The sequence below is a fragment of the Camponotus vicinus genome, unplaced genomic scaffold, assembly GCF_025532165.1.
Source record: "Camponotus vicinus isolate PSW18456_S1 unplaced genomic scaffold, iyCamVici1.0 SCAF_9, whole genome shotgun sequence".
In the NCBI taxonomy this organism is placed as follows: domain Eukaryota; kingdom Metazoa; phylum Arthropoda; class Insecta; order Hymenoptera; family Formicidae; genus Camponotus; species Camponotus vicinus.
Window position 1 is genome coordinate 10,564,320 of NW_028141981.1, and position 10,737 is coordinate 10,575,056.

Genomic DNA, 10,737 nt, shown 5'->3' on the forward strand with positions numbered 1-10,737 from the left:
TTCAACATTTATGCTGCTAATTGTAAAAATTTCATCTCTCGTAATTGTAGCATTCTTCAATTTGCTGATGACATTGCTATTTTTCCTCGGTCTGATAATCTTACTTCTTCCTTAAAAGATTTAGAACTTTCGGCTAATCGTTTATCCTCCCATCTTCGCTCAAGAGGCCTTGAAGTTTCCCCTTCTAAATCTGCTCTTTTAATTTTTACTAGAAAAAGACTCATTAACAATGGCCTTTTTATTAATCTTGAAGACTCTCGTATTTTCCCGTCTCCTTCTCATAAATTTCTTGGTGTTATTCTCGATTCCAAATTAAGTGGTCATGAACAAGTCAAATATCTTGTAGCTAAGTGCGGTAAACTTGCTAATATTCTTAAATCCCTTAGAGGTATATGGTGGAGTGCCCATCCATGTACCATGCTAAGTATTTATAAAGCTTTGGTCAGAGGTTTAATGGAATATGGTTTTTCTTTTCTGCCTATGAATAATAAAGGTCTTATTGAAAAACTGGAAAAAATACAAAGGCGCTCCCTCAAGTATTGTTTAGGCCTTAGGCAATCTACTTCTTCCAACGTTGTTCTTGCCGAATCTGGTGTCCCTAGTCTTAAGCACAGATTTGAATTTCTTGCTTCTAAAATTATTATCAAATCCTTTGCTTTCGAAGATAATATTCTTTTGGACAAATTATATGCCTTACAACTTAGTTTGATTAACAATAATCGTCATAATATTTTTAATAATTTTCTTCTCTACAAAGCTTTTATGTCTTTAAAGAAACTCAAAGATAAAATTGCTATTTTCAGACGTCCTCCCGTTTATTGCTTTCCTTATTTATGTCTAAATTATATTCCAAAGGTGATTTTTATCTCCTCCAAACATGCTGAAGATATCAAATCCTCTCCCTTTCCTCAGTTATTATTTCAATCTCTCTATTATGACCTCTTTACTAACTTTCAGATCTTTTTCACTGATGCTTCCAAGACAGGTTCTTCCGGTTCTGTCGGTGCAGCCATCTATTCTCCATCTGTGAATATTGTTAAACAATACAAGATTAACCCTTTTTCCTCAGTCTTTACTGGAGAGGCATTGGCCATTTTTTATTCTATCCAATTGATTCTTGAGCGATATATCTCTAAAGCTTCTATATTTTCTGATTCTAAAAGTGTCCTTGAAGCAATTTCTTCCCCTACTCCTTTCAAGGATTACAGTCATATCATTCTCTCTATTAAACATCACCTCAGAATTGCTGATCAGTCTAATTTTAAAATTAATCTTATCTGGATCCCTGCTCATGCTGGTATTCTCGGAAATGAAACCGCTGATTTATTGGCCAAGAATGCATCTATCTCGGGTATCCCCCCCTCCCTTCTCATCCCTTACACTGACCTGTACACTCACTCCAAGGAAGCCCTAATTAAATCCACGCAAGATATGCTCCTATCGCAAGCTCAGATCAAAGGCTCCCTTTACTTTAATCACTTTACGAAGTTTTCTCTCAACCCTTGGTTCCTGAAGCTTAAAATTGACCGTCAAGAAATAGTCACAATTTCAAGAATCCGTGCGAATCACTACAACCTTAACCAAAGCCTCCATCGTATTAATATTATTAACTCGCCTGCCTGCACGTGTGGACATCCCTCTCAAGACATTGATCACATTTTATGGGATTGTCCTCTTTTTTCTTTACACCGTCCTTCTTTAATTTCTGCTATTCAGTCCGCCTCAAATACGAACTCACCAAGAAATGCGCATGCTCTTCTCCAACACCCTTCTCTTAAAATTATTATTCCCATCTACTCTTTCCTCTCAAAGAACAATTTAACCATCTAGAATCACTATTCATTTTACTACTTTACCATGGCAGCATGAGTGGGAATCTCCCCGCTCCTTGCCACTAAAAAGAAAAAGAACAAGAAGAAGAAGGAAGACAGCAGTACATAAACAAATTATAACTTAAAAATAATATTGCAGAGTTGAGCTTTTAACAATTTAATTTAAATTTTGAATTTAATTTTGAGTTTAATAATGTCATATAATCAAAAATTGTATCAATGGCACAGAGAATGTGAGAAAACCATTCAAAAACATAATATTGAAACTTTGCAAAGACAAAAAGTTGCAATTGCAGCAGCAGCTAGTGCAATTGTAATTTGGGCTAATAAAATTTCGAAAGAAAAGCGGCATTATAAAAAAAAAGGATTTGGGTAACTGAATTGTTTCAACAACGTCACCGTAATGGATTTTATTATACAACTTTACCTATATTAAAGTTGGAAGACTTGCGTTTTCGAAATTATTTTCGAATGGATACTACTCAATTTGAAGAATTATTGCAATTAGTAGGTCCAAAAATTACTCGACAGCATGTCATTCGTGAACCAATAGAAGCGGAACAACGATTATCAATATGTTTGAGGTTGAAATTTTATAAAAAATAAAATTAAATCTTAACTCATGTTTCTAATCATTATTTTATGTATTATTATAGATATTTAGCGAGTGGAGATAGTATGACATCAATGTCATACCATTATCTTGTCAGTTTGACAGCAGTATCCCAAATTATTGCCGAAACATGTCAAATCTTATGGGAAGTATTATCACCACTTGTATTGGTGCCATGTAATAAAGTAAACTGGAGAGCAATTGCCCATGATTTCAATGAAAAATGGCATTTTCCACATTGTATTGGAGCTTTAGATGGGAAGCATGTTGTCATACAGGTATGAAGTATGATGATGCCATGCAAGTACACTGCCTATATTGCTTTAGGATTTTACTAAAATATTTTTTGTTTATATTGTCTAGAGTCCTGAACATTCTGGTTCGATGTATTATAATTATAAAAAAACTCACAGAATTGTGTTATTAGCAATGTGTGATGCTAATTATCTCTTCACTTTGGTTGATATTGGAGCTTTTGGACGTCAAAGCGATGGTGGTATTTTCAAGCATTCTCGAATGGGTCAATTATTTGCACAAGGAAAAATGCATATTCCACCTCCGGATGAAATTTATGAAGGAAGTACTAATTATCCGAGGCGCCGAGCTCACACGTACGCTTACACTCGCATGTCCGCTCAGCTGTAGTTGCGTGCTGCTGGCGTATGCACTCTAGCAACAGCCTGCGAGAGCTCAGACGGTTTTAGTAAAAATCTTGTGTTCGCGTAGTAAATTAATAATGAAAATGAAGTGTACTCTGCAGGAATATACGGATATGTTTGTGGCATAGGGGCTAGCGGGAGAAAATACTTATCGCGCGGCCGTAATTTACGTGGAATGATTTTCCGGGCGTGCACGAAAGCCAAGTGAACGTACAGTTTTACGAGTTGTGCAATAATTATGTGAAACTGGGTATCGTGCATAATATCGGGATAACCGGTCCAGCAGTGCGTCTTCGTGTACGAGATGAAGAAAGGATTCTTGAAGCATTTTATGAAAATCCTGGAACTAGCGTGCGTCATGTGGCACATGAATTTGGTTTTTCGCGATACGCGGTACATCACGCTTTACGTGTAATGGATTACGTCCGTATCATTGCCAACGTGTGTAACACATTTTATCGAGGGATTTTAAACCACGGATCAATTTTTGTAAAGGTACTGTCATCATCAATTTTTTACATTTACGATACATTCAGCGTACAGTAACGGTATTTTGAACAATTTTCACAAATATTTAAATTGAGAGTGGAATAGGCCTATGGGGGAAACCACTATAAAAAAAGCGCACCATGCTATCTACCGCAAGATGTGGAAATGATAGCGCATCATTTTCTCGCCACTAAAAGGACGGGTCATTTTTCGGCGCGGTATTGCGATATATCGCACGCCATCATCATGTCTCGGAGAGCGATCCGCCCATCGCTTCGCCGCGCGCCTAGTATAAGATTACAGTGGGACGACTCTCGTCGCCGCGCGCTTCTACTCACGCAGATTGGCCGATATTCTTTATTTAATTTTTCGTTAATTATTGCGAATATCACAAAACAGTACAAGTCCTTCCTTCTTAATTTGAGCCAATCTACCTCCTTACTTCGTATGGGCAAAAATTTCCCTGATACCCTGTATAATACTTCATGTTTAGAGACTTCTTTGATAAGTAATTCATCTATATCCATGGAATCAGAAAAATCATTGAACGTCTCCGATTCTTTGTTACTGACAATAGGTATTTCATCTAATACAATGTTTTCTTCGCCATTATTCATTGCACTTCGTCGCATTATTGTGTTATCCTCTATTATAAAGAATTATTATATAAAATATTACAATTATGTAAAATGTTATACACTTAGGGACCTATTCTGTAACTTTTAACAATATTATGCATCTCACTGCGCAGTTTTTTTTATATCATGAAATAGCTGTGCAATGATACATAACGACATCAATAAAAGTTACTGAATAGGCTCCCTACATTAAATTTATTTATAATTTCTTCATAAATTTACATTATTTTCATTTATACTTACCACATACTGGATAAAAATATCGATTTTTATCCATATAGAATCTTTCGAATCCTGTTAAACATTTATGTATGCGAATTTCAGATTTGTCTACAATTTCTTCACAAATTCCACAAGTGTTAACAAGTTGAATCTAAAATTAAAAAAAAAACAATTAGTAAATAGTCAATAGAACTTGTTAATATTATTATCCCAGTTGACATTGAGGTGCCTATTCTGTAACTTTTAACAATGTTATGCATCACTGTGCAGCTTTTTTGTATTATAAAATAGCTGTGATACATAACAACATCATTAAAGATTGCAGACTAGGCCCCTGAGTATTAGTTACATTATATATATAGATGTGTGTGGAATTTTGCACTCAATAACCCAGTAAGCAAAATGTTAGCAAGTTGGCAGCAGATTGGCAGCAAATTCGATCAGAATCCCACACCAGAACCGTAGCCATCTGTGTCCGCATTAAGCTTTTGTTTTGGCAACAGAGTCTGTAAAACATAACCTGTCAACAAACTGTCGGCAGAAACCGAGCAGGATCTGCGCGATGCAATTTGATGTTAGATTGACAGCAGAAACCGAGCAGAATCTGCGCATGCAACCTGATGGCAAATTGACAGCAGAAACTGCACAAGATTTGCGCTTACTTTTATTAATATTATATAAATGCAACAAAATTGATTATTACAAGTGCTAAATAAGAATATTATCGGCAAGTTAATTACAATTTTCTTCTAAAATGATATATGTCATATGTTATATCGTAATATATGTTAATGTAATATATGTTATATCGTAGTTATATCTCATATAGCGAAGGACTAATTTAATTTAATTAAATTAATAATAAAGTAAATGATAAAAGTAAATGTAACTTGTAAAACTGGAGATGTAATTTATTTAGAATTAAATTCCTGCTTTATGCCTCAAATAGACAGTACATGAATAATTTTCCATTTATCATATTGATTCCAATCAGTTTAATATTCTGAATCTCATCTGCTTGTATCAGATATCAGAAATTAAAGTGATAGAAATTAAAATGATAATTACTATATTTTTAGTCTTATATTCATATTCGCGACTTTATATATATTTCTGACAGAAATTAGATTACGAGAAAGTACAGCTCACGTAGCGGTAAGTGAAGGAACTATCGAATCATGCAAACTCTGTTCCGTTTCTGCCGTCAATCTGCTATCAGAGATTGTGTGCGCAGATTCTGCTCGAATTTTGTTATCAATTTGCTATCAAATTGCGCCTCACAGATCCTGTTAAATTTCTGCTATCAATTTGCCGTCAGTTACATCTGCAGGCTTTACTCGATTTCTGCCGATAATTTGACATCAAATTTCATTGCGCAGATCCTGCTCGGTTTCTGCCAACAATCTGTTGTCAAATTGCGTCGCACAGATCTTGTTCAATTTCTGCCATCAATCTGCCGTCAGTTATATCAGCAGGCTCTACTCAATATCTGCCGAGAATTTGATATCAAATTTCATTGCGCAGATCCTGCTCGGTTTCTGCAACCAATCTGATATCAAACTGTGTTGCGCAGATCTTGCTCGATTTTTGTCACCAATCTGCTATGATAATTTTAAACAAATCCTGTTCAGTTTCTGCTATCAAATTATGTCAGCAGGTTTTGTAACATTTCTGCTGACATTCTGTTATCATTATTTGATATAACAAATTTTTTATATAATCTGCAATCTTACTGTCGACAAAAATTTGTAGCAGAAATTGACAAAATCTGTTTGAACAGACTTTGCTGACTGGGAATGGGTGTTTTCCAGTAACAACCACAGTGTGATACAGAGTATCATTCTATCTTGTTGTTTACTGATATTGAAAAAAGATAGAATGATACTCTGTGTCGCACTGTGTCGTTGTTGGAAAGAATCCAATGTATAAATGTAATATAACACATATATGTTATATTAGATTTACATTGTTGAGTGCAAATTATAAGATGTATATATACATCATATAATATATATATATATATATATATATATATATATATATATAATGTAACTATTGCTCGCTATTAAGAGTTATATAAGAGTATTCAATTTTCTACCAAGCAATTTGAAAGGTATGAAAGCAAATGAACAATCTCTGTACTTTTTCTCTACATTAATTACATATATATATAACCTATAAATTTTTTGGCAATATAACATCAAAATGATATTATTTTGACTGTAATATATTCCTCGGATCTTTGTTCTCATTTGTTTCATTTCTTCATTTCATCTTTGTTCTTATTTCATAATAAATATACATAATAATAAATATACATATAATATTAATAAATAAGTATAATATAATAAATATACATACCTGACTCAATGCCATTTTTTATTGATGATGATAAGAAGAAAGGAGATAAACTGTCGCGTGTCTTTGCTGCTTTGCTGTTCGTTCAATTGAACTTCATAGCGATGAAGCAAAATATGGTGAAATTTATTTTGCAGCATCTAGTAACAATTCTTCAACCAATAGCAGCGAACTGTTGTGGCAGCACGCTGCGCACGAAATGGTACCTTAACTCAATCGTTGATTAAAGGGTTGCCAACATGATAAAATAATTCAGTGTGACCAATTGTATTTCTGACGATAGAGGGCCTGAGCAGAACGGCTGCCTTATAATTTTAAGACTATGTTTTATGCCTTAGGTCTTTGTCTTAAGTAACGCACAATACTGTGTGTTATGTCTCGAGTCTTATGTATACGCGAGCGTTTGTAAGAAATAAACGTTCGCGTATACATAAGACTCGAGACATAACACACAGTATTGTGCGTTACCTAAGACAAAGACTTAAGGCATAAAACATAGTCTTAAAATTATAAGGCAGCCATTCTGCTCAGGCCCATACTGTATTTCTACAATTATATTGGCTTCTCTCTGTATATTGTTAGAAATACAATTGGTCACACTGAATTATTTTGTCATGTTGGCAACCCTTTAATCAACGATTGAGTTAATCGGAGTTTGGTCGAAGCGGCCCTAAGGTCCAGTTCCACAACTTATGGCCTTCACACATAAAATTCCATAAGCACGTAAGACGTAAGCAGTAAGAAAATCAACAAATCGGAATTCTTACGTTTTAATATAGCTGTCTTACTGCTCGACCGTGATTGGTCGATTTCCTTACGCTTACGTCTTACGTGCTTATGGAATTTTATGTGTGAAGGCCATTATTCTAACCGAAGTTTAGCTCGTTAAAGGAGGATTTACATTGCGTCCCAAACCCATTGTATCCAATCAGACGTCATACATCGGACATTGAACGCAATGTAAATCCTTCTTTAACGAGTTAAACTTCGGTTAAAGTAAATTGTGGAACAGCTCCAGGAACTTAGCCGGCCAACTTCGATTTTTTCAATTTATTTTATAACGAATCGTTTGTTGGTCGTTTGTTGGTGATTGTTGGCCTAATTACAGCGCTTGTTGGTTTATATTTTTTTGTAAAATAAAGAAACAAAAATCAGCGTGAAGATAGCCGGCGAAATCTCATTTTCGTTTAAAAAGCGGTTCAATCGATGCGGAATCGTTTGGAGATGATTGTTGGCCTAATTATAACGTTTGTTGGTTCATTATTTGCTTAAAAAACGAAAAATAAACTTTTACATTAAGGCCGAATCTACAATAGGAATAAGCCTTAAGGAATTGATCAATCACAGTTGAATGTGAAATATTTCACATTCAACTGTGATTGATCAATTCCTTAAAGGTGCAATTTCACGTGCTGCTAAAATAAGCAATTAAAGCGACAAATTTGTCGCACGTATTCCAGCGGCTATAATTTTGTAGTTTGAACTGATTCAACTACAAAGAGAGAAGTATTATCGCTCAATTGCTATGTGAAACACTACTGCCGCGCTGTGTGATTATGTGTACTAGTGTACCAAGAAAGACATAACCTGTGACATAACCTTGCAGACAGAACCGAGAATTTTTAAAGAATCCATGAAAATGCAAAGATGAATCCATTCGACGAAGATGAACATGAAGAAAATAAAAAAAAATGCAATCTGTCTTAACTGATTACACAAATAACGCAAAATCTGTCTCAACTTTCAATTTTGTCGCTGCTACCCTTTTCATGTACAAAAATTACCGCTGTAATAGTTCAGCGACAAAAGTTGTCACGTGATCATTTTTGTCGCTTAAACAATCGGTTTCAGCGTCTCGTGAAAAGGCACCTTAAGGCTTATTCCTATTGTAGATTCGGCCTTAATGTAAAAGTTTATTTTTCGTTTTTTAAGAGGATGCCGGACCTTCCTGTTTTACCCATAAAATGTAGTAGACCGAAAACTTTTTATTAGTTGCACGGAATAATAAATACTTCTCCACGATTAAAGTACATATAAAAACAAACCGGGAACCTCCGGGTTTTATATCAAAAAACCAAGAAAATTGAAAAATTACAGTTTTTTTATCGGCTTCTAGCGTCAAGTCGTAACAATATTTGCTTAATATAAAAGTTTTGCAGTTTGTATGTGCAAAATAAGATAGCTTCCCGGAAGAGATTGCATGAAGGAATATAAATGAACTTTCAGAACTGAGTTTAGAAGCCTAATAAAAAAGGTTTCGGTTAATTAGACTTTCGTGCATATGTGTGTGTGCGACATCGAGGCACGAGAGTAAAACAGGCCCGTAGATTAGTTGCTCGATATCGAGACAGACGGCGCTAGAATCGATTTGTGTGACAAGGAGAGACAATCTCGTACCATCCTTCTCTTCCATTTCGCGTGTAATAGTATACGTCAGTATACATGTATGCTCACACTAAGGCATTATACTCTTGCGTTTTCTTTCTCGTATTGCGCGTCATAGATACTCGCTGTCGCGCGGCGCCGTAACAATCGTACGCGTAACAAGCTGCGTGAAAACAGCGTTACAACGTGTTACGTGGAAAATATTCTATGTAAGTTATACACAATATATATACACTATATATATATACAGGGTGGGCCATTTTAATCTATGCACCCAAATTTCTTTGTACCTAAGACAGATACGGAAAAATGATTCAGACAAAAGTTGTTTGGTTTCGAGGGGGCCATAAGATGGTATCATTGGTTTGACCTTGAAGAGTTATTTGAAGGTCACATGAAGGTCACCTTCAATTTCTTAAATGGAACCTACTATTTGTCATTGCATATTCTTGTAGCTTATCTCGAGAGCTTTCCAAAACACTATAATTAAGTACTTTTTTGTTAAGTACTTTTTGAGTTATGAGGCTTGAAATAATTTCTTAATTTTACATAAACCGTAAAATATCTTGTAAAATATTCATTTTTCGATTATCTTACCTTAATACTTTTATGTACAAAATAATGAGAGGAATCAATTGGTGTAAAGAAAACACATAGTTGTTTTTAAGAAAAAATATGGAATTGTTAATTGCAAATTACATATTTTTTCTTCAAAACAACTATGTGTTTTCTTTACACCAGTTGATTCCTCTCATTATTTTGTACGTAAAAGTATTAAGGTAAGATAATCGAAAAATGAATATTTTACAAGATATTTTACGGTTTATGTAAAATTAAGAAATTATTTCAAGCCTCATAACTCAAAAAGTACTTAACAAAAAAGTACTTAATTATAGTGTTTTGGAAAGCTCTCGAGATAAGCTACAAGAATATGCAATGACAAATAGTAGGTTCCATTTAAGAAATTGAAGGTGACCTTCATGTGACCTTCAAATAACTCTTCAAGGTCAAACCAATGATACCATCTTATGGCCCCCTTGAAACCAAACAACTTTTGTCTGAATCATTTTTCCGTATCTGTCTTAGGTACAAAGAAATTTGGGTGCATAGATTAAAATGGCCCACCCTGTATATACAGGGTGACCCATTTTAACTTAGGCAGCCAAATAACTCGAAAAATAAGCAAGATAGAGAAAAATGTTTTAGACAAAAGTTGTATGGTTTCGAGGGGGCCATAAGATGGTATCATTGGTTTGACCTTGAAGAGTCATTTGAAGGTCACGTGAAGGTCACTTCAATTTTTTTAAATGGAATACCCTATATATTTTTGTACATTCTTGTAGCTTATTTCGAGAGCTTTCCAAAACACTATAATTAAGTACCTTTCCGTTAAGTACTTTTTGAGTTATGATGCTTGAAATAATTTCTTAATTTTACATAAACCGTAAAATATCTTGTAAAATATTCATTTTTCGATTATCTTACCTTAATACTTTTATGTACAAAATAATGAGAGGAATCAATTGGTGTAAAGAAAACAC

The 10,737-nt window shown here is 34.5% G+C and overlaps 1 protein-coding gene across 1 annotated transcript; it reads right to left on the reverse strand.

The window, feature by feature from the left end:
* Window positions 1-543: 543 nt before the first annotated feature.
* LOC145977203 (uncharacterized) lies at window positions 544-4,833 on the reverse strand. The gene is made up of 4 exons (XM_083108990.1): window positions 4,475-4,833; window positions 3,996-4,239; window positions 952-1,024; window positions 544-672 (listed from the first exon to the last, which is right to left on the reverse strand). Exons 1-4 carry the CDS (start codon window positions 4,506-4,508, stop codon window positions 544-546), a joined length of 480 nt encoding a protein of 159 aa, XP_082965116.1. The 5' UTR covers window positions 4,509-4,833.
* Between the last annotated feature and the right edge of the window lie 5,904 nt (window positions 4,834-10,737).

Bases quoted from the DNA above. Each gene is read 5' to 3' on its own strand.
- LOC145977203 (XM_083108990.1), bottom strand. From the start codon at position 4,508: ATGGATAAAAATCGATATTTTTATCCAGTATGTG. The intron at 4,240-4,474 runs GTAAGTATAAAT...TCTTTATAATAG, and splicing joins ATATTTTTATCCAGTATGTG to AGGATAACACAATAATGCGA. The intron at 1,025-3,995 runs GTACTGTTTTGT...CAATATTCACAG, and splicing joins AAATTAAGAAGGAAGGACTT to ATGGAGAATAGATGGCTGCA.